The sequence below is a fragment of the Typopeltis vanoorti genome, chromosome 15 (assembly GCF_054136105.1).
Source record: "Typopeltis vanoorti isolate ZY-2024b chromosome 15, IOZ_Tvanoo_1.0, whole genome shotgun sequence".
Lineage (NCBI taxonomy): Eukaryota > Metazoa > Arthropoda > Arachnida > Uropygi > Thelyphonidae > Typopeltis > Typopeltis vanoorti.
The window spans coordinates 74,199,411-74,224,956 of record NC_143563.1 but is presented as its reverse complement, the minus strand read 5'-3'; the positions used below and the strand labels follow the sequence as shown (position 1 = coordinate 74,224,956).

Here is a 25,546-nt window from a genome sequence, read left to right as displayed (position 1 = left end):
CTGTATTGACTTTCTTTCTTAAGTAAAATTGGTATATAATAATTTTGTACAAAATTCTCTCTATACAAGATTTTACAACACCTTTCACTTTCAATGCTATCAAACCACAGACTTATATTTTTTTTTTCTTGAAAACAGATCTTGTTTCATCTCCTCTTGTCAAAGGCAAGAATAGGTGATCTTGGTTTACCTCCTCTTGCCTTTGATAACAACTAGGTCAGCCAGATCACTCTCTTGAACTCTTATTTACCTCTACCCTGTCCTGGCACACTCAGCATCACTTGTACCTTTACTGACATAATGCGATATAGATGTGATTATTCTTCTTTAGCTAGATGAACCTCTAAGGTTCTTAGCTGCATGCACCAGCTTCTTCCATTCCTTTATGTCTTGAGCTTTTTCATTCCAGCTCTGAATTCCCACCTCATCTAAGTCTTTTTGGATATTATTCTCTCAAAGCATCCACAGTCCACTTCTGGGTCACTTACCATCAGGCCTCATCTTGAATGATTGTTTAGCCATTCTCTCCTCACCCATTCTTTCCACATCCAAGCCATCTCAATCTGCTTGCTTAATTCTCATCAACTAAAAGTGGGGATTTATAGAGTTCATATAGTTCTTAGTTGTCTTCTTCTTCTCCATTCTCCTGTTGTGTTATCTCTTACAGGTCCATAGACTTTTCTGAGGATTTTATTTTCAAAGATTTTGCATTTTGGTCTGTTATGCTCCAGGTTTCTGCTCCATACAAAACAATATGCTTAATTATTATCTTGTATATTTCTGTTTTAACTCTGCTTGATAGAATTTTGGAAGATAATAAATGATGTAGTAAATGATAAGATCTATTGGAGGCATGTATTCTAACTTTTATTTCTGTACTAATTTTATTATCTTGGGCAATCAATGTTTCTAAGATATTTGAAGGAGGTGGCACTTTAAAATTTCTGGTTATCGATTGTACAATGTTCATTTTCCTCTTGATTGTGATTTCTACATGCATTTAAATATTCGGTTTTTATTCTGGTTGATTTGCAATTCTGAGTTTTCTTAATGTTGTTCTAATGTCTTCAGCATTTTCGCCAACAAATCATATATCATCTGCATATCCTAATATCACTGTTCTGTTTTGATTAGCCATATTATCTTATTAGGTATTCCTAATTCACCTAACATTCCCCCTAGTCCTTCTCTATGAATGCTATCATATGCTTTTCTAAAGTATACAAATAAAATATGGACCTGCAGATTGTATTCCCATTTTTTTTCTAGTATCTGTCTATGTGTAAATATTTGGTCAGCTGTTGATGTATCTCTTTGGAATCCCGCTTGATATTCACCAATATTTTCTTTGCCATAAGGTAGGATTCTTTTTAGTATAATATGCCTACATGGTCTACGTGTAAGCGCAAAATTAGAATGAATTATATAAAATTTTGTAGCCTGCTGACAGTAGTGATATTCCCGTGTAATTTTCACGTTCATATTTGTTTTCCTTTTTATAAACTAGAATGATTAGCAATTCTTTTCATTCTGCAAGTATCTCTTCTTTTTCCCATATTTAGATGGTATTAGATATAGATGTGATTAGCATCCATAAATCTTGACACATCCTTTTCTGCTCAAAAGGTCACTTTTCACTTGTCTTACTACTCTGTACAAATCCCCAATCCACCCACCCTTAGAATAGTGCTTTCTCTCACATGTAAGGTTGTGTATCAAAAACATCTAAAAAAAAAAAAAAAAAAATCTTCATGCTCTCCAAGAGATGTGATTGGCATCCATAAATCTTGACACATCCTTTTCTGCTCAAAAGGTTACATTTCACTTGTCTTACTACTCTGTACAAATCCCCAATCCACTCACCCTTAGAATAATGCTTTCTCTCACATGTAAGGTTGTGTATCAAAAACATCTAAAAAAAAAAATCTTCATGCTCTCCGTTTGACTAATTGATGATCCTTCTTTCACAGACTCACCCCAGCTATCTCAGAGAAAGTCTCTTTCTGCTTCTTTTCTGCAGATATCACACAGGTACTGATCCACAATCAGTACCCATGTGGATACCTGCAGAAAATGCAGCAACTGTAAATATACTTACTTACCACAATTTGTAACATCTAGTTACAGTTCAATTGCTAACCCACTGAACCCTACTTCTCTTTCATTTCATATACAACATTTGTTCTCTGGAATAGCCTTCCCCAAGGGCTACAAACAACCACTAAAATATTCCTTTTCTTAATTCCTACCTACACACAGCATCAATTTGCTACAGTTTCTGAACTTCTCACATGTGGAATATATACAAATGTGACCTGGAGATGGAAACTGACATCATTCAGATTTCATGCATGTATACCTACTTTTTCTTACCATGAACTCAACTCAGCTTTTTCAAATACTCATGTGTGTCTTCTTTCTAATTACACACTCTTTCTTTTTTCTTTTTTTTTCAAAGATGGCAATTGTAAATATGCTTGCTCTTATATTCCACATCAGTGTGTCCAATTTATAATTTCAACTTTTTGATTTTCTTTAGCTAAAAATTTCTCTGCCCCCTATTAAATTCATTTTCCTTTCTGTTGCTTTCCTGATGCCACCAACCATTCTTAACTTTTAGATTTACTTTTTTAAATGCTGATATTATTCAGTTCAACTGCTAAATATATATAAAAGGAAACTCTCACAATCTTCTGGATCCATAAATACAATTGGTCATAGTTCCAAATGAATGACATCTACGTTCACTAATAATGAACTTGTCTTTCTTAAAGATGTATCAATAACACCAAGTAGACTTCCAATTTCCAAACTGCAATGAGACAGTCTATATAAATGCTAAGGTATTTAGTACCATCGATAATCTCCCACAAATTTTTCACATTTACATCCTTTCTGTTGATTTGAACACAGTTGTTCAAAACAACAGAAACTTTGAACACTGTTGTTCAAAACTTCCACATCCACTTCACAAACATTGCCATACAAGTGCTGTACATAATACTTAAAAGCCATCAGACCCAATCTGTTTTGTCTCATAAAACATAAACCAGTGTCAACAACACTGTTCACTTTAATCATTCAACCTATACTCTACATGGTTCCTTCTAACTCAAGGATGGTACTTGTGCATTTATTAAATTGGACATCTCATGTTGTATAATGCCAAACCTAGACCTCCCCTGTTTGATCTAACTGAAATGTTCTTCTCACGCTTAATTATTTTTCTCTCATCATCATCAAATTCCTACCATGTACCCTCAAGGAGTGTACAGGATATGATAGTACTACATGAAAAATTTACATCATTACTAACTTCCTATCTACAATTTTCCTCCAAATCAGTCTGTTACTTGTCAAGACTTCAACATTATCAGATCTTATATTTCTGTCGTCTAAGGCACTTTGTACCATATCAATCCACCTATATCTTGGTCTTCCTCTAGGTCATTTTGCTGCCAACCTGGCAGAGAACATTTGTTTTGCTAATCTTTCCTCGCCCATTCTGTTCAGGTGACCATACCACCTGATATTAGCTCTGCTAATGCATTCCTGGATGCTAACAATATCAAGTTCTTTCCTAATATCCTTGTTTTTAATATGATATTGCCATTGATGCCATCTGTTCACGCCTATAATCTTTCTCAGCTCTCATATCTCCAGTCTTCTCTAGTCTTTGGTCAAGTGTTTTACTTCTGACCCAGCTCTCAGATCCATAAGTTAAAACTGGTTTGAACAGTCTCTTGTATACAGCTAATTTAGTGTTCCAACTAATTTCTCTCTTATTCCATATGAATTTATTCAATTGACTTCCCACTATACCAGCTTTGTTGATTCTGTTGTCTATTTCTATATTTAATTTACCATCTTCAGTAAAAATTGTGCCTAAGTAGCTGAAATGTTTTACTTGTTCCACAGGTTATCCATTCACAACACAGTTGACATTTTCAATGATTCTGCTTATTTTCATTGTCTTTGTCTTTTTATTGCTGACTTTCATACCATATCTATTACAACAACTATTCAATTTAGTCAGAGAATCTTGCAGACTTATAGCAGATTTCTTTAGAAGTATAACATCATCCGCATAAAGCAAAGAGCTGACATTAACATCTCCAATTTTGATATCAGGTTTAATACCACATTCCTTCATAATGTGATCCATATAGATAATGAATAACAGAGGGGATAATGTACATCCTTGTCTCACACCAGATTTAACATTAAACCATCTTCCTGTACTTCCTTCAATTCTAACTGCTGACTTATAACTCAAATAAAGACTAAGTATTGCTTGATATAATGCCCCATTGATGCCATATAACTGTAGCATATTGACTAGCTTCTCTCTTGGCACCTTGTCATATGTTTTTTACAAATCGACAAAACTTAAATACAGATCTCTGTTATATTCCCATGTTTTCTCGACTATTTGTCGTAAAGTGAAGATCTAATCCTGACAGCCTCTATTTGGCCTGAATCCAGCTTGTTCTTCACCAAGCTTTTCTTCCAGAATTCTTCTCAACCGTTTCTCAAGTATACTTGTATAAATCTTGCCAGGAACACTCAGTAGGGAAATACCTCTGTAATTCTCACATTCAGTTTTATTTCCCTTTTTATATATGGGTACTATGAGAGCTCTACTCCAATCATCGGGAATTCGTCCCTCTGTCCAGGCTTTCTGAACTATGCAGTGCAGCCACTGTAAGACTGGACAGAGGGACGAATTCCCGATGATTGGAGTAGAGCTCTCATAGTACCCACCATACTTCAGCATTTCTGGTCGAATATCATCTACTCCTGCTGCCTTTCCACATTTCAAGCCTTTGATGGCTTTTTTCTACTTCAAATATGGATATGTATTCCTGACTGCATGCCTGGTCAGTGTTTTTTACCACTGTGATGTCATCACTGCTTGTTTCATTTAGCAATTTTTCAAAGTAATTACTCCATACTTCAAGAATATCTTTTTCTCCCATTTTCATGTCACCTCTATCATCTCTAACTCCTTTTACAGCATTCTTATCTCCATTCCTAAGCTTCTTCAACAACCTCCAAAATATTTTGCCACATTCTCGATATTTATTTTCTATATTCTTGCCGAAGTCCTCCCATGACTTTTGTTTAGCTAGTTTTACATAGTGTTTAGCATTCTTGCATTTGTTTCTGTATTCTCTAAGAGAACAAGCTGACTTATTTGACAGGAACTTTTGATATGCTTTCTTCTTTTCCTTCACTGCCTCTTTAACTTCCTGTGTCCACCAGGGAGTTCTGATTTTTTTCATCCTTGCAGACAACCTCACCACATGCTTCTCTGGCAGAATCAATCAATGTTTTCTTCAGAATTTGCCACTGAATCACCAAGGTTTGATTCCTGTTCTCAAACTCTTTCATTTTTTCTTCAATAATCTTTGTGTATTTTAGTCTCCAGTTCACATCTGAGAGCTGCTCAACTTTTATTCGCTTTAAAACTTTCTTACATGTTATTCTTTTCAATATGAAATTCAATTTTATCCTGCTCAAGACTAAATAGTGATCACTTCCAATTTCAAATCCTCTGTCCACTCTGGTGTCCTGCACCAGGGAGAAAACATCACTTTCAACAATAACATAGTCAATGAGACTTTTCTTGTTCCTTGCCTCTTCTCTTCATGTGAATTTGTGCACATTTTTATGTTGGAGCATGGTGTTAGTTAACTAGTCTATGTCCTGAGCAGAAATTCAACAGGTATTTGCCATTATTATTAGCTTTGCACTTTTCTCCAAATTTTCTCCTCTGTCCACTCTGGTGTCCTGCACCAGGGAGAAAACATCACTTTCAACAATAACATAGTCAATGAGACTTTTCTTGTTCCTTGCCTCTTCTCTCCATGTGAATTTGTGCACATTTTTATGTTGGAGCATGGTGTTAGTTAACTAGTCTATGTCCTGAGCAGAAATTCAACAGGTATTTGCCATTATTATTAGCTTTGCACTTTTCTCCAAATTTTCCCAAAATATTGTTGTATGTCTCACAATCATTTCCTACTCTGCTATTTAGATCCCCAACAAGGATCAACTCTTCCTTTTTCATTGTGTCAGTTGCTTTTTCTAAACCCTCAAAAAATTCCTCCACTTCTACCTTAGTAGAACCTTCTGTGGGACCATAGGCACAAATAAGTCTCATTGTCCAGTTCCCCATTCTCATATTTGCCCACATTACTTTACTTGAGACTGACTACCATTCAAGAAGATTAGCCTCATATTTTGTGTTGAATACTATGGCTACTCCTTCTTTTCCTTGATTGTTATTGCCTGAATATAACATTTTGTATTTATTGCTCAGAAAGATCTCACCAGTTTTTGTCTTTTTTGTTTCAGTCACCCCTATTATGTCAATCTGGTACTTATCTAATTCTTCAGCTAGCTCCATTTCTTTGCCATTCAGGCTTCTTATGTTGATAATACCGACCTTTAACTCTGGTGATGTTGAGTTGGGGGTTTGTTTTCAGATTTGTTCTAGTAGCTGACTTTTCGCTGTTCGCCCTGGTTCTCTGGCAAAAACGACAGGGGCCTTGTTTAACCGGGCGACGCTCCAGCCGGCATGATATTCTGTCATGTCGTACCATCATTTTTTATTTTGGTTTAACCAATAAGAATATAATTTGGTCGGCTAAATCCCAAATTGTCAGACCATCCTCGTTCGTTCAGTATCCAAGTAGATACCCAACAGGGTGCACCACGAGAAGGTGAGGATTGGACATTAGGTCAGAAGCCCTGGTCGGTTCTCCGCATTCCTTTAAAGGCTATGTGGAGGTCTCCTCTCAGTTATACAGCTTTGACCCTTAAGCACCCCTTAGTTTTCCCCTGAAGATTGATTTTCTGCAGTCCAAATATCCAAACAGTGAGATCATCTTCACTGTTTAGGTATTTGGACTTCATAAGTGGAGAGACTTCAATATTCACTATTCAAAGCTCTTGACATTACCTTCCTTCTGGAAGAAATGCAAAAGTCTTTACAGTTAGTAATATTCTCGGAAATTTTAAACTCTCATTGTTGTTAAGATTAAGGTTGGTTGATTAGAATTTTATAGGCCTCCTTAAATTTCTGCTCATACCACATTTTGGTGTGATGTAATGAACAGGTATCTTTCCACTCAATTCTATGTAGAATATTCAATCAGAAAGGCCAGATTTACCATAGTTATTAAATTTAATGTGTCGTTATTGTTCCTTTTTTTTTTTCAGATAGGAAATGTACATCCCTTTTGCACCTATATAAGGCAATTTACATGTGCACTGAATACAGTATAGTCCAAACTGAGCCAGGGGATCCTTGGAGGAGTTGAATAATTTTGTAAGAGTTATGGTAGCATTAAGGTTGTATTTTATCTGATATATCTTTAATGTAAGGAATAGATACAGCTTTATTGTAATCTAGTTTATTTTTATTATTAGGTGCAGTCTTGTAAAGAATCTTGTTGACAGTATTTTTGCTGTGGCCATTTTTTAGGAAAGTATTGCTGATAATAATTCATGCTTAAGTGCTTGTTCAATGAAGCAAATCTTTAAGGTCCTGTTTATTATTGTTAATGACACCTAGTTTTTGGTGGGTGGTAAGAGTTTATGTGTGTATATATATTGGCCAGTATGTATAGGCTTATGGTAAACAGTGAAGGAAAGATTGCTACAGGAAGATTGTGACAAGTGTATCTAGAAATGGAAGTGTGCTCTGAGTTTAAATTTCAAATGTGAATTGTATGTGTGTTCTTTGTTCAGTTTGGCTGAGAAAGGTGTCTAAAGTCTAGCACCATGGGACCAAAATAACAAAAACATAATCAACGTAACTAAGCCAGACTTTGGGATTTTAAGTAAAGGAATCTAGAAAGTCTGCTTAAACACTGCTAAATCTAGAAAAACACGGCTCAAAAGCTTCCACATAAAAGAAAGCAATTGGGGGAGGAGGAGGAGTAAAGCCCTTGTAGCTATGTCTTCTTTTTTGCAAACAAAAAGTATTTTGCCACATAAAATAACCAAGAACGTAGTATGTGGACAAGGAGCACCATGATATTGGGAGAATTTGTCCTGTAAAAGAAGAATTGTGTCATTGACTGAGGCATTTATGAAATGGGAATATATAGCAAAACTGACTAATAAATCACTTTATCAAGTGTTATGTCCTTAATTTTTAAAATACACAACACCTTAATTTAAGGTGTCGTGTATTTTTTATACAGAAGAGGAAATGACCTACCAACTCCTTGAGCCAACATTCATTAAAGTAAACAATAATATATACAGCTAACTCTCAATATAGAAAATCATAAGAACCACAGAACTAGCATTGTTATAGTGGACAGTTTGCTATAGTGATTTTTTTTTAGTATAGCATTATTCTATAAGAAAGATTGACTTCTATTTGGGTTTATAGGTCAGGTTTATTTTCAAACTAAGTTATACCAATTAGTTTCGCCAACTATAGCTATTGGATTCGTCAGGGTAAAAGATATATAGATGTAAGACCACTTAAACGCTAAAACTGTAAATGGACCGAATACAATTGCATTTTTACAAAAACAGAATGCGTACATCACACGAATAGAGCGTGTATGATCTCGCTTGTTGTTATATAGGAACGTTCTATAATTTGTAGCAAAATTTAATTCCGGCAAGTTTAAAGATCTAATGAGGGTCTTTAGAATCTCGGGCAGAATTAATCCTTGGTTTCTATTTAGGTTTTGTTTTGAACGAATAACTGTTGTGGCTTCTTTTATCATTTGGGAGCAGAAATCCTCCTCTAAGTAGGGCATGGAGCTTTTGTCCAATTCTATGGTATGGTCTGTCCAAGAAAAATGAAAAACTAACCCCGATTTGTCTTCTCTATTATTGCTTAAGTCTCCTATGTGTTCCTTTTTCCTGATTTCAAACTTCTAGAAGTCTGGCCAATATAGTTCAAGCTGCAAGAGCAGGGGATGTTGTAGACTCTGGCATATTTGTAAAAAGGATGACTGTCTTTTGGAGATCTTAAGAATTTGCAGATGGTCTTTGAAGGTTTAAAGGCCACTTGTATTCCATGTGGCTTCAGGAGTCTGGCAATCTTATTGGAAACTGTCCCCATATACAGAATTACGATAGTGGAATTATAATGTATATCTTCAGGCTGTCTTTGTAGGGGGTCACAGAAAATTATCTTGTGGATCATTTTTTTGGATAACCATTCTTTGTAATGTTATTTGATATTAGGGATAGTTCATCTTTGAGGTCTTTATCATCTGTCGTAACGAGAAAGGCTCTATTTTTTAGCATATGTACAATGCTAAGTTTCTGAGAAATGTGGTGTGAAGAAGGGAAGTGCAAGAATTGACCTGTATTGGTTGGTTTGTGATAGACTGTAAGGCTGATGCATCCATCTGTTTGTTTCTTAATTAAAGTGTCCAGAAATGGTAATTGGCTTTCTTTCTCAAGTTCTAAAGTGAATTTAATTTTGTGGTGCAAACAGTTGATCTTGCTTAGAAACTCGAACAGATCCTTTTCAGTGTTTTTCCAAACAATAAAAATGTCATCCACATATCTCCACCACACTGCAGGTTTAGGGTCTAGTTGAGATAAAATTTTACTCTCAAATTTCTCCATGAAGAGATCCGCACAAGGCCTGATAATTGTTGATAAATAGTTTTATTCCATAGGAAAAAGTTGGAATTTAAACAATGATGGAACAGAGAAGTGATGTCTTGGGGGAAGAGGCTTCTTAAAATGTCGATTACTTCCTCTACTGGAATGTTGGTGAATAAAGATGTACCATCCAGGCTTGCCAGAAGATCAGTATTGGAGATCGAAATGTTGCTTAATTTCTCCACGAAATTTCAGTCAAAACATAGTCTGCTAGATAACACAGTTATCTTTAATTTCTCCGATCACGTTTTAACAAAACCAGAAGCAAGTATACTTAAAAAAGGTTTAAATTTTGCTATTACCCCTGATCAAATTCCTAAAGTCGACATCATATGCAATATAGAAAAGGCAGTTTCGTTGCTACCGGAGCCCATAGCTAATGATCTCAGACTAAAAAGCAGCATCATTCTCTCTTCTTCAAGAGCTCCCAACAAAAACATCACTCCTCTAGAGAAAAGAGCTATTTTTAAGTTAACGAAAAATAAAGACATCATCGTCATAAAAGCCAATATAGGTAACTCTACAGTGATCTTAAACACCAGTGATTACAAAGAAAAGATAACTAACTTACTGTCTGATACATCTACCTACCGTGTTTTAGATTCAGACTCTACATTAAAGAATCACAATGATACCAGCGATTTATTATGTAATATGGATAGCTGGCAAACAGACTTAAAACTTCGATTGAAGTCTATGCATTCACTAATGCCGAGACTATATGGCTCTCCAAAATTCCACAAAAATGGAATACCGTTACGCCCCATTGTTGATGGAATTAATTCGCCTACTTATTTATTATCAAAACACCTTGAAGGCCTCCTTAAGGCACATATCAGCAATTCGGATACTTACATACGTAACTCACAACATTTCGTGGAGAAATTAAGCAACATCTCGATCTCCAATACAGATCTTCTGGCAAGCCTGGATGTTACATCTTTATTCACCAACATTCCAGTAGAGGAAGTAATCGACATTTTAGGAAGCCTCTTCCCCCAGGACATTGTAAAATTGGATGCAGCATCATAATTTTTCCAAACTTTTATTGCATCGACTTTTACAGGAGTCACATCCAAAATTCACAAAAGGTAAATTTGTAAATTTTATATGTAAATAATATTAACAGCCCATATAAATTAGCCCAGAAAAATTAGCATGATACTATGTAAATAGAAGATATATGAATATGTAGTTCAAGGGAAAATGCCCTAGAAATCAGAAATATGTTAGAATTTATCTATGTAAGTAAATACCAAAGCCTATCTATAGAGACTCAGAGGAATTAAACATGTTAGAATAGAGTAAACAGATATCTTAAAATAGAAGTTCAGGGGCAATACTTTAAAATTTGGAAATGTATTTGATGTTATCACTTAGTATTAGGTGAAAAAGAAACCTATTGTAACCAAAGCAGTCCGATACCGCCTTCAAGGTCAATAGCAAAAGAGGGCGGTATACATTTGCATACAGCTGTTACGCTATGCTGTAAAAGGGATTAAACGTACACTTCAGGGAGATCTAGACATTTGCACTTTCTAGAAGGATAAGAGTTTGCATGTGAAAGGTACGGGGGGGGGGGGGGTCTCAGACCGTAATTCAAAGTTTGTGCGTGAATATCTAGGGTCTAAAACCTTCGCGCAGGGTCCTGCAAGAAGCCAAATAAAAGGATATCAGAATCGACTATCGAGCATCGGCAGATTTGATGCCAGGAGAAAAGGAGGGAATCGATGCATGAACTACATCAGATTCCGGATGAAGTTGTGGAGGGTAACTGGAGGCAAAACCTTACAGAGTGAATAGCAGCCCAGGACCAGGATGACAAAGCCTTGACTGTCAGACCTTACGTCCGAGTGCCTACAATGCCGGAAGATCACGCTCCAGCCCCACAAGAAATTCCAGAGGAGAACACTGTGTCCATGAAACGTCTAAAGTGATAGATCAAGCACTAGCATAGAGGGGGATCCAGAATAAGTCTGTAAAGGAAATACGACTAAGTGCATTGTACCTATGGAGGAGTCATGTGAGTAGAATTTTGTTGCAAAACGTTTTTTTTATTTATGATGTGAAGGACTGTTTAGAAAGACTGAATTCATAGAACTGCTATATACATTAGACTGAATACTTGTTCACATAGAGAGAATCTGTTTTAAAGTAATTGTAAGACATTAATGAAAATTTTTACTTACGTTGTATTGTAAAGAAATGGTTCAGAAGAACTGACAAGATTATAGAATTAAGAAATATAATGTTATGAGAAGTAGTTTGCTTGAAGAATGTTATATTTTTATGTGAAGGTTGGAATTGAAGATTATAATTAATCAAAGCATGGAAATTCCTAAACTGTAAATGGGCTGATAGTTAATAGTTATCTAATTTAATTGTTTAATAATTTACCTCATTGGTATTTGTTGCATGCCTAAGAATTTGTCCTATATGATGTTTATATTTTGTGCTTAGCTTAGAGAGCAAAGGAAAGTAGCATCCTTTTAGTGCATACCTTGTATTACTGTTTTAGTATAAATAAACATGTTTGTTATATTTAAAAGGAGTGCCGTCTGATCTTTTTCGCAACTGCACTGTTCTCAAAAAAAAAAAAAAAAAAAAAAAACGATCCTGTGAGCTGGGTAGATTGGAATTTGGTACAAATTTTGAGTTAAGAGTTAGCCACGACTGTATATAATTATAGAGGAGGAACTTTACTGGAAGTATAAATAATTTCTTATGCCATTTGGAGAACTATAGTGGTGCAGCTAGTAATAATTAAATAAATTTCTAGAGATCTCCAGCATAAGGAAAGAATACTGAAAGTAGAGAAAGGGAAATAAATAAGGTTAAAGTTTAACGAATAAAAATATAGAAGCCAAGGATACAGAAAACAATATTATACAACCACAACCTGGAAAAATAAAAAGTAAACGAACTCATAATATTACAATGGCACAGCAGATAAGATAGAAAACCTCATAATATTACAACATCACTTCTCTGTTCCATCATTGTTTAAAATCCAACTTTTTTCCTATGGAATAAAACTATTTATCAACAATTATCAGGCCTCGCAACGAGAAGCAATCTTTCACCACCTTGTGTGGATCTCTTCATGGAGAAATTTGAGAGTAAAATTTTATCTCAACTAGACCCTAAACCTGCAGTGTGGTGGAGATATGTGGATGACATTTTTATTGTTTGGAAAAACACTGAAAAGGATCTGTTCGAGTTTCTAAGCAAGATCAACTGTTTGCACCACAAAATTAAATTCACTTTAGAACTTGAGAAAGAAAACCAATTACCATTTCTGGACACTTTAATTAAGAAACAAACAGATGGATGCATCAGCCTTACAGTCTATCACAAACCAACCAATATAGGTCAATTCTTGCACTTCCCTTCTTCACACCACATTTTTCAGAAACTTAGCATTGTACACATGCTAAAAAACAGAGCTTCTCTCATTATGACAGATGATAAAGACCTCAAAGATGAACTATCCCTAATATCAAATAACATTACAAAGAATGGTTATCCAAGAAAATGATCCACAAGATACTTTTCTGTGACCCCCTACAAAGACAGCCTGAAGATATACATTATAATTCCACTATCGTAATTCTGTATACAGGGACAGTTTCCAATAAGATTGTCAGACTCCTGAAGCCACATGGAATACGAGTGGCTTTTAAACCTTCAAAGACCATCTGCCAATTCTTAAGATCTCCAAAAGGCAGTTATCCTTTTTACAAATATGCCAGAGTCTACAACATCCCCTGCTCGTGCAGCTTGAACTATATTGGCCAGACTTCTAGAAGTTTTAAAATCAGGAAAAAGGAACACATAGGAGACTTAAACAATAATAGAGAAGACAAATCGGGGTTAGCCTTTCATTTCTCTAGGATAAACCATACCACAGAATGGGACAAAAGCTCCATGCTCTACTTAAAGGAGGATTTTCGCTCCCAAATGATAAAAGAAGCCACAACAATTATTCATTCAAAACAAAACCTAAATAGAAACCAAGGATTAATTCTGCCTCAGATCTGGAAGACCCTCATTAGATCTTTAAACTTGCAAGAATTAAATTTTGCTACAAATTATAGAATGTTCCTACATAACAACAAGCGAGATCATACACGCTCTATGTGTATGATGTATGCATTCTGTTTTTGTAAAAATGCAATTGTATTCGGTCCATTTACAGTTTTAGTGTAACAGTTTTAGCGTTTAAGTGGTCTTACATCTATATATCTTTTACCCTGAAGCCAACAGCTATAGTTGGCGAAACTAGTTGGTATAACTTAGTTTGAAAATAAACCTGGCCTATAAACCCAAATAGAAGTCAATCTTTCTTATAGTTCTTGTGGTCAAAAATAACTGTTTCATCATTATGAATAGTATTATTCTGCCTATAAAACTTTGATTGGGACTTTACAACAGACATGGTGAATTCATTATAATTGTGTTTCCTGTGGTGAGAGTAGATTATGCAATTATTTTACAGGCTTCATTAACTGATTGGATAGTATCTCCAACCTTTTGATCTAAATAGCCATGCCTGCTGGCTGAGTAGTTAGCTTATTCACTTTCCAGCCAAAAAGCTGCGGGTTCGAATTCCACTGCGAGCATGGATGTTTGTGATTGTTTTTGGAAATGCTAGCAGTGGTCGGTAGATGGTGTTTGTGTAGTTGCGGTCAGTTGGTGGATTGAGCAGCGGAGGCAAAGTTATGGAGTGGGTGCCCTCTCCTCGATGAGTCTTTGGACTCCCTGGAGGTGTCTAATAATAATAATAATAAATTCCACTTGGAAAATCAATCAAATGATTTTCATCACCTGGTATGAGACCAACATCCTGCATCCTGAAGGGTTGAAGTAACAGTACTATGTTTGGTCTTATCCTATTCTAATTTATTTACAGGTTAAATAATCCAGGGTTCCAGCTGCAATCTTTAGCCTACTCACAGTACTAAATGAACTTATAAGTTTCTAATCTTTCACAAGTGGAATCAGCATCATTTGTTTATTCTTGTGAATAGGCTCATGCTACATCAAGAAGATATAAGTGGAATACAATGGTTGGCCCTTACTCTACCATGTCTGTTAATTAAAACTTGAGTTTATGGGATCCAATATGACACTAGCTAACTCACCTTCAGTTTAAAAGTCACTATAAAGGTTCTCTTCTACATTCCATAAGATTCAAACAACTCATGTCTTCACAACCAAAGAGCATCAATGCCAAACTGCTCTTCAGCAGCTCTGGAAATGACATTTTAAAAAAAATTAACAGGAAATATCTATTTTTATTATTTTTATTTGGTAACCCCCATCCACTCTTTTTATAATTTCTTCTGTATTAATCTGATAGAATTGCTTAACTAACTTGAAAGTCTCTATCATATCTCCTCTTTTTATCTTATCCACAACCTCTGTAATCCATATTCTCTCAAATGGTCTTCATAACCAACACTCCAGAGTCCTGATATCACTTTGGTTATTCGTTTGGACCCCACTTCTAGTGTTTCCACATCACAATAAAAACTACGTGACCAAATCTAAGCACAATAATTCATATTTGGTCTGACCAATGCCTTATATAGAAGCATCACCACCACCACCTCCTCCTTACCCTTACATGTCAATGTACTTTTTATCATAGCAGAAATACGATGTGCAGTCTTTGCAACATGTGTAATGTGTCCTCAAAACTTCAGTCCACTGTTCACAATCACTCCAAGATCCCAAATCTCATCCATTTCCTGAAGTACAGCTCCACCAGTACAGTACATAGCCTTATATCTCTGTATCCCAAAGTGTAACACCTTGCATTTATTAACATTAAAACTGCAATCCCACTCATCTGTCCAAGCTAAATGTCTATTCAAATCTTTCTGTAGAGAATTAACATCAGCACTACTCCTGATAATTCTACCTACCTTTGCATCATCAGCAAACATTTGAAGATCCCCAGTCAATTCACATGAAATATCATTAACAAACAAGTTAAACAGTAGGGCAGAACAGAACAGAACCTGAGGCATGCCACATTTCAAACAGAATTTTCACCCAATCAAGACTTGTCTGAATGTTTTCAGATAATGCAGGTCTAAAATATTTAAAATAAACTGCCTTTCTAATGTAAGAAAGAAAATCCTATGAGTTTTCAAATTACATTAAAATGTATTTCTTACCAGTAGCTTCATATTTAGGACTGAAGTCACATCCCAAAATTCCTAAGTCATGGGCAGCTGTGTATGTAGTAAGGCATCTTCCATGACCATAACGAGCATCCCAGAACATTAAATCACCAGCAGTAGAACCTGATACTAAGTATGCACTATCTGGTGTAAAAGCAGCAGCAGTAACCATTGCCTCATGACCTTCCAGTACTCTATCAAATATTTGAAGGAAAAAAAAAGTTTATCACATAGTAATATTATATAGTTTTTTCCTAACCTAAAAAAACTCAAGTATTCATCTATAAATTCAAAAAATTACTTTTCCTTTTGATTTTAGAGCAAGAAGACCTCCACATAGACAGTAAGGAATCCAGAGGACCAACTAGGCTTCTGACCCAGTGTACAATCTGCACCTTCTCATAGTGCACCTCATTATTAGATGCTTGTTTATTTAATATCCAGTTGGATACTAAACAAACAAGAATGAAGTAATAACTTGGGACTTTACCAGCCAAACTATATTCTGTATTGGATTAAACTATAAATATAAATGATATATAACATGTGGAAATGTCAGGGCAGCTGATAATGATTAAATGAAACAAGCAGTGACAGAACAGTGGTAGAAAATGTTCAAGAGGAATACAACAAGGAGTACATCACAATACTTGAAGTAGAAAAGCAATCAAAAAACGTGCAAAGATAGCTAAAATAGATGATTCCATCACCATCAAATTTCTGATCTCCCACTAACTTCTTATCAATAAAGGGAGGTGAATGTGATGAAAGGACAACTGTGTGTGTGTGTATGTGTGTGCTTGCCAGGTTCAGACTTATTAGGTATGTGCAAAGATATCTGCATACGCATATATCTATATTTACCTTCATTTTATATATCAATAAAGATTTGCAAGGTGTCCAACTGAATCAAGCAAGCTACAGAGGTATGTATATTAATACTGGAGATAACTTATTCAGGAACAAAGGAACTGAATTTGTTGTCTTGATGAATAAACTATGACTTTGATATAGGTATCAGTGAGACTTGGCTTTCAGAAGCAGATACACTAACAGGAGTTTAGTAGAGAAGGAAAGTATTTTTTAGCATGGATAGACAGGATATGAGAGGAGGTGGTATGCTGCTGATACTATCAGAGGATCTGAACCCACTCACAGATAGAAACTTATGAATGTAATGAGTCTGAAGCTATCTGGTGTGAAGTGGAGTCTAACAAAAATCAAATACATAGAGGGGTGTTGTTAGAGACTCCTAGTGGATCATTTGCTCGTGAGCATAAAATGCAATGCCAAATTAGCTTGATGGTGTCAAAAGATAATTATCATGGAAAACTTGAATTATTTGAATAATGAATGGATAGCAATGAAATCTCATTAGAAGAAAGTCAAATTTGTTGTGTCACTGAGACAAAAGTTTCTCAAGGAGAATGTGACAAAGGGAACTAAAGGTCTGGACCGTAAAGGGAGGTGATCATTTAAAGAAGTAACTGTCCTGCACAATGACTGGTGATATATGGCATGCTCAGACTACAATTCCTAGAGCAATAGCTAATATAGCATAAATTATTCCTAGGGAGCATGTTATACTGACCTAGGAAGTGGCAAAGTATATGGAGATGTCCAGCTCAAAAAAGTTACAAAAGAGAAAAAGGAAATTAAGACCAGCTGAGGAGAATACGAAGCTTGGTCCTGTGGAATCAGTTCACCCCTAGAGGGTGCATATGAGTAGGAAGTATATTGACAGTGCATAGAAAGCATTAAAAAAAAAATACTTAAATGATGTAGTAACAGAATGAATCCCTAGAGTTTAAACAGAAAAGATGATGTAGCAAAGTATAAGGTTATGCATTTTGGGATGAAACGATTACATACTCTGTATTATAGTGATGGTACAAGATTGCAGGAAATTGATGAGGCTATGGATTTGGGGGGGGGGGGGGGGGGAACAGACAGTTGAAATTCAGAAAGCACATTACAAAAACTGACAAAATACCTCAAAAGATTACTTGGATGTTGAAGATTACACTGTCAAGAAGAGATAGAGAGGTTATTATCCCTCTTTATATCAGGTTATGATATGACCACATCTTGACTATTGTGCACAAATTTGGTCACTGGGGGTTTCTTAGAGAGGAGGATGTGGTGGAGAGGATCCAGAGATAAGTAATGAAGTTGGTGACAAGTCTGTAGAATGCTCCTTATAAGGACAGACTGAAGGTGTGTAGGTTGCAACGTTTAGCTGAGAGATGGAAAAGAGGAAAATATAGAAACTTATACATTACTAAAGGAGTTCCATGAGTATGATACAAAGGAAATTTTTTAATACATGAAGAATTAGGGTTCACCCCTGGAAGTTACATACGAGCGTGGTTGGTAAGGGTGTGCGACTAGATTTTTTGCTTGAAAAGAGGTGATTGATTGGAATAGAATGCCAGCAATAGCTGTGAGTGGATTTTTTGCTTGAAAAGTAGTTCTTAAATAGTTCTTCTATTCGGCTAGAAGAACACCAATCTTATACTGAATACTTTAAACCTGAAAAGTCTGGATTTTCTGAACATGCCATCTTCACTAGACACAGAGTTCATTGGAGAAAGACAAGAGTTCTTCACAAAAGTCAGTTTCTCATGGAACGCCTTTATAAAGAAACATGTGAAACTCTACTTCATTCTCCTAACTTAAACAGATCCGACGGCTTACGTCTATCCCCTTTATGGGAGATAGTACTTTACAAATCAGCTAATCTTTCCTAACTTTTTATTGTATTAATTTTTTTTTTTTTCTTTTTTAGGAAAGTTATTGACCTTTTTAGTTATCTTACACCAGCTACTTAGGTGGCGCTTTTTGGAATTGTCAGTTAGTGTTTAATTTTGAGCTTAATGTACTGAAGATGCCTGTGACACACAGGCGAAAATTATACTAATAAATAATCTTTCTACGTGAGTTTTTTCCGTTATTTATTGTGTACCGATATGTCTACTCACGGTTTACCTCTTTTAAAACTTATTGAAAAGTAGTGATTGGCTGGAATGGAATGCCAGCAGTAGTTGTGAGTGCCCTGACAGCAGAATGAGTTTAAGGAGAGGTATTGTGTGAATAATTGTTAATGTGGGTCTCCTGAAGGGATCTTTTGACTAAATTTTAACCCATATAATAATAATAAGAAGAAAATAATAATAATATTTGGCGTGATCCCAGCTTGTGCTTCTGCTAGCTTCTCTTCCACCATTTTTTACAACTTCTCAAGAATACTTGCATAAATTTTATCTGGAACATTCAATATGGAAATTCTTCTGCTGTTCTTTCCCATGGTCAGATTACAATTTTTGCTTGTGTGATCCCGATACTTGCTCTGACTGAATCACAAAATAATTCATGCTAGATTAAGTCTTCATAACTCTCTCATCCTTCTCAAAATCATGGAGCACTATCCAAACCTTGTATGTTATACTTAAGAAAAAATTATATTCTTGTATTCATCCTTTACTCAAACCTAAGAGAAAAAAAAAAAAAAAGAAAGAAAGAAAAAGAAATCTGCATGTGATATCTTCACAACTAGGCTATTTGTATATAGAGGGAATTGACATCAAGCTGTCCTCGTTCCACAATATGGAGTGATCCCCCCCCCCACACACACACACCTTGTTTGGCATCCAAAATGTCATGCATGATGGAAAGGGACATCATAGATTAAGTTCAACTTTTATTGAGTAAAAAAGTAGTGCATAGGGATCCAAAAACTACACAGTCTTGCCATATTACAATTTCTGCACACATCCAAATCTTGAACCAAGATTTGGATATTTGTAGCAAGTTTTTTTTTTTCCCCTCACTGGAAAGTAAAGTAAATTATACTTGACAAGGAAACACGTACAAGGCAGTCCAAGAAAAATAAAGTCAATAAGTGGTTTGAGACAGAAACTCCAGGTTCATTCTCAGCCTGCATAGTAACTCAAAAGTTGTAAAAAAAAAAACTACCAATAAATTCAAATCTAATACACTGTCAAGATCACTGTCTCTCTTACATGCAGATGTCACCATTTATAACATCACCCAAGAAGAGAGCTAACTTCCTGACATAATTCTTCTCCTTCATCTCCTGCATAAATGACCTGTGCAAAAGTTATCTTCTTACTGTATCTACACTGCATGCTCTCTGTAGTCTTCTCAGAATAACAAAAGAAGAATCTTAAATAACTTACACACACACACACACACACACACACACACACACACACACACACACACACACACACACACACACACACACACAAACAAACAAACAAACAAACCATTACACCAGACTAATTCAAACAAGGAACTAAACATTTTTTTAACCATTTCAGCAAAATGACCTAGCTAATTTTTATTAAATTTACTAATAAGACATTTAAAAAAATTTAATAAGTCTATGCAATCATTATAAATATCTGATTGACTAAAAACCTATGAGAAAATTAAAAAATAAGATTTTTTAACTACCAAAATTACTATTTTTTATGAGAGAAATATTAATACTATCAATATGTAATAGCTTTTTCTGTAATGATCCTTGACAGGTGTTTGAGCAAGTAGCATAACTAAACCTATCAAGAAGCAGCTCTTATTCTAATTAGAAGTATTAAAAATTCATAGCTATCTTTATACTTGCCTAATTTTTGTTCTTGTACTGATATCCCACAAAACCAATTTTTCATCATCTCCGCCTGTTGCTAAAAGAGCAGAGGATGGAGAGAAGCAGCACACTCTTATTGCTGATCCACTAGGATGCTGAATTTCACTTACTTTTTCTCCTGTCTTTAGTGCAACCATAAATTTAAAAAAAAATATACCAAATAAAAAAAAAAAAGGTTACATGAAATTTAGACTATAACATATAGAATTTCTATTTGTCTAAAGCTTTACTACTCTACACACACACATGCACAAACAAAGGCTGAACATATGCAGGGCTCAACAAATATGTTCACCCACTTGTCCATGGCAGCACAGACAAGTGGGTGAACATATTTGTTGAGCCCTGCATATCTGTTGAGCTTATTTATTTGTTTTGATTTGAGGCTACTCACCAGCTGACAAAATTTTGTCAGCTGGTGAGTAGCCTCAGACTGGACAAAACAGAATATTTTTATTTAATAAAAAATAACTTTGTGAATAAAATCTTTTTTTTTTTAACTTTAAGGAAACACAGATAAATATGCATAACATACAGGTCCAATAACAAATTATTTAAATCAAGTGGATATTAGATCCAGCATTATTTCAAAGCCGAACGTAGAAACCATGAAAGTTTCGTAAGATAAATTGACAGAGTGCTTATGGGAATACATTCTCCGGAATCACGAGTTGCCTTAGTATGGACCATATAGAAGACATAGGCGCCGCCCAAGCTTCTACATTCACCTTTTATTGGTCCATTTCGATAAGGTTTCACTGATCTGACAGCTGTTTCGACTGGTCGATTCTCCTCAGAGATCAGGTAGAAACCTTAAGAGAGCAAAAACTCTCGTTTGGTACCAAGGAACTTGAAATGTCAGAGAGAGAGAGATATTTTTCGTAAGCAAACTCTCGGTCAGTGCATAGAAGTAATTACTAAAATAAAGAGCCAAAAGGCTTCAGTTCAACGAGGTAAAATTATTTAAATCAAGTGGATATTAGATCCAACATTATTTCAGGGCCAAATGTAGAAGCCATGAAAGGCAATACATTCTCTGGTATTCACAAGTTGCTTAATATGGGCCACATAGAAGACATAGGCACCGCCCAGGCAGCACCTATGTCTTCTACTGAATGAGAGTTTTTGCTCTCTTAAGGTTTCTACCTGATCTCTGAGAGGAAACCAACCAGTTCGAAACAGCTGTCAGGTCAGTGAAACCCTATCAAAATGGACCAATAAAAGGCGAAGATGTAGATGCTTGGGCGGTGCCTATGTCTTCTTTATGGTCCATACTAAGGCAGCTCATGAATGCCAGAGAATGTATTCCCATAAGCTTTCTATCAGTTTAACTTATGAAACTTTCATAGTTTCTACATTTGGCTTTGAAATAATGCTGGATCTAATATCCACTTGATTTAAATAATTTTACATTGCCAAACTGAAGCCTTTTGGCTTTTTATTTTAGTAATTACTAATAACAAATATTAATGCAAAAAATTATATTTTACAAAAAGCAATATTATATTTACTATTCTTCCAATTCTTATTATTTATTGACTTCACATTCTTGGAATGGTTCTCACACAATGGAAATGTTCAATAAACAATGATACAGTACCATTATCATACTTTATAGAACTCCAGTTTATAGGACATATCATAAAAAAATGCAGGTGGGGGTCTTAGACAAGTACTTTTTTTTTTTTTTTTTTTGTGGCAAATAGAATTTTGTATAATTTGTGGAGCCTTGCATGTATGGTATATTCAAATACAGACTTCAGTATTATAAAGACAAAATCTGTATCCTCCCCCACGTTTATTTTAAAACCATATATTTTTTAAGTCATCTTCTTTACACCTACCACTGTTGTTTTAAAATAATAATCATTATTTTAAAACATTCAAAATGAAGAGAATAAAATAATGGATTATTAGGTAACGAAATATGTAACAATCCAAGACTTATAGAAATGATTTCATAAAAAAATTGTACAAAGGCTAATAATAATGGTAAATATTTGCTGGATTTCTGTCATGATGTTAGTAGGAAGCAGTATTTCATCATAGCAGTTGAATGCAGGTGGTGTGGCAACACGATGTAAACTCAGTGACTTCAAGAAAGGTGTCATCGTGGGCAGTAACATTGGTGTCATGTCCATATGTGCCACTGCCATTCAACTGGTGCAACCAAAATCAATGGATGGCCATGTGATCAACAAATGTTGATCTGGCATCACTAGTGCAGAAAAACACCCAGGGTGGGTGCTGAAAATGACTGACAGGGACAGGAGGTGTTAAAACACGTGGCAGTAAAAACTGGTTGCAATCAGCACAGACTATCTGTGGTGAGCACTAATACTGTTCTGCCTCCATTTACTAGGTTTCCACAGAAGAGCAGCAGCACACAAGCCAAACATCACAACAATGAACAATGCGAATTGTCTGGTCAGGTGTAAAAAGCATGTGAACTGGACAACTGACCAGTGAAAAATGGTATTTTGGAGCGATGAATCAAGGTTCACCTGTTTCCAGTCTGATGGCAGGATGTGGGTGTGGAGGCAGCCTGGTGAACACTTGTTATCACAGTGTGTGGTACTCACTCTTTTGTGAGTTTGGTGTGTGGTGGAGGAGTAATGGTGTAGGGTGCATTCAGCTGGTTTGGAGTGGAACCACTGATTGTTATCTGTGGTTCCATGAAGTACCTTGATATTCTAGATCATCAGGTACTGCCTACACTGTGGAGTTTTTATGGAATGTACCTGTGTTACTATCAAGACAACAATGTCCATTCCACAAATCTGCAGCTATTATGGAATGGTATGAAGAGATGGTGTTAAACGACTGCCCTGACCTGTGCAGAGTCCTGACTTCAACCCCATCGAACACTTGTGGGATGAAATGGAGTGATGATAGAGTCCAGAGCAGCATGTCCTCGATCTGTTGCTGAACTCAGTGCTGTTTTGATGGAGAAATAGAGAAAAATTCCACTTGATGTCTGCCGCACATCGGTGAAAAGCAGTGGTGAGCTATGGAAATTCTAACAAAGGGCTCGCATCAAGCAAAAAAAAAAAAAGTTGTATTTCACACAAAAACTCATTAATACAGCTTGTGTACAAATGCCAATCAAAAAAAGTATGCGGGGGGGGACAATCAACCTGTAAAGACTATCATTTTTAAACAAATATTTCATGAGCTAAACATGAAATATTTGCACACAATCATAAAGAAGTTTTTATGACAAACAATCTATAAATAATAAATATCATCTAAACACAATAATATTGAAATACGTTATATTTCTCTTTTATTTTTATACTTCAAGTGATAATCAACAATACCAATCAAGGGGCATTATTTTATAGTCCTATTTATTTATATATGATTACCAATGTGAATTCTTATTTGTAAAATAGTAGTAACAGTAACTATAATATTTTATTTAATAAAATCACTTTGTTAGGTTACTGTATGAGTTTGTTACTTAATATATTTAAAAAAATTAAGTTTTTTTTTGAAAAAATAAAAAAGTAAACAATAAGAACAAAAGACTCGCAAAATTTGAGAAAAATTTAACAAAGGACTCGGCCGAGCCCCTTATAGCTCACCACTGGTGGAAAGCCTCCCTCAAAGGGTGCAGGAAGTGATCAAAGCCAAAGGTGGACATACCCAATATTAGGGTTTGCCTGCTGGTATCAATAAATTGCTAAAGTGTCCAGACAATTATTGGTAAATAGTGTATATCCCAACTTTTGTGTCTGACAAGTATCTGAAGAAGTACATAAAAATGTACTTCTTCAGATTAAAAGCAAATTGAAAAAAAAAAAAGTATTCAAAGAGAGAGAGATTTCTGAATTAACAACTGTCATTATTCAAATTAAACTTGAACTCCAAAAGTCTAAAGGTCTGTGATCCAGAGATGACTCCCACTTTATGCCATCTATTTACACTTTTTTATTCCATATCCTGCAGTCCAGAAACTAGCCCAATTGGATGGTAGTTTGAAGGTAAAGATTTGTCAAATTTCTTAGGAATAGATGACAAATCTTTACCTTCAAACCACCATCCAATTTCTCTCACCTCAATTCATTGATGGGGTTTGGTAACGAAACACAGCTCTGCATTATTTCCCTACAAAAATAGAACCCTGTTCTTCCAATTTTACCTTTGACAGAAAAGGTGAATCTCTATTTAAGATGAGATTCACATCCTCAGAATAACTCAAACCTCAAATCTCTCGACACAAATATTGCCTCCTCTGCATCCAAAAAAAATTAGGCCTTCTCTTTTTCTTGAGGCATTATTTTAACTATAAACAGCCCTAACCTTATACAAATCACAAATCTGCCTGACCATTGAAGATTGCTCTTATATCTAGGGTGGTGCCCTAAGAGCATCCTGAAAATATTGGATTCTATACAGAAAAGAGTAGTTAGTTTGATTGATGACTTCTCTAATACACTCCACTCACTTTCACATAGGCATTCAGTCTCCACAGCCTACATCTTAAACACCATTTATAAATACAGGGTGTTTCAAAAAGAATGTCCCGATTTGAAAATTGTATATTGAGCATTTGTAATTATGGTGAGTGAAACTTTAGGCCTTACTTCATACTTGATTTATTTTGTAACTGTACCACATTTTCATTATTAAATATAATCTATGGCTGCTGTTAATCAGAATTAGCATCAGTAATTCCCCCATCCCTCTTGTAAATCCATCCAAACACATGCCGCAACTAAATTTTTCCTCTTCTTCGTTTATCCCTTTCACTGCTGCATTCTGAAATAGTCTTCCACCACAAATGGTTCCCAAAGATTACATCCCACAACACAGTTTTTCAAATCAAATGTGAATAAGTTCCTTATTGCCTATCATCCACAGTACTAGTTTACTATAGGTTGACCAACCTCTCATGGATGGGTTCTCCATAAAAAAAAAGTTTAAAATCATAGTGTGATAGACATGTGGCTCATTGTTGCAATGTGCTGCATAACTTCCCTCATAGCCTAATTCATTAATATGCAGGACTTTTATATATGCTGCCCAT

The 25,546-nt window shown here is 35.4% G+C and overlaps 1 protein-coding gene across 1 annotated transcript in view; it reads right to left on the bottom strand.

The window, feature by feature from the left end:
- The window catches only part of LOC150098894 (WD repeat, SAM and U-box domain-containing protein 1-like), a 138,110-nt gene that overhangs the window by 89,853 nt on the left and 22,711 nt on the right, over nucleotides 1-25,546 (bottom strand). Inside the window, exons 3-4 of the mRNA XM_090405770.1 lie at nucleotides 20,491-20,636; nucleotides 15,837-16,036 (exon numbers count right to left, since the gene is read on the bottom strand). Of these exons, the coding sequence (XP_090261896.1) occupies nucleotides 15,837-16,036; nucleotides 20,491-20,636 (346 nt within the window). The remainder of the gene's footprint in view (nucleotides 1-15,836; nucleotides 16,037-20,490; nucleotides 20,637-25,546) is intronic.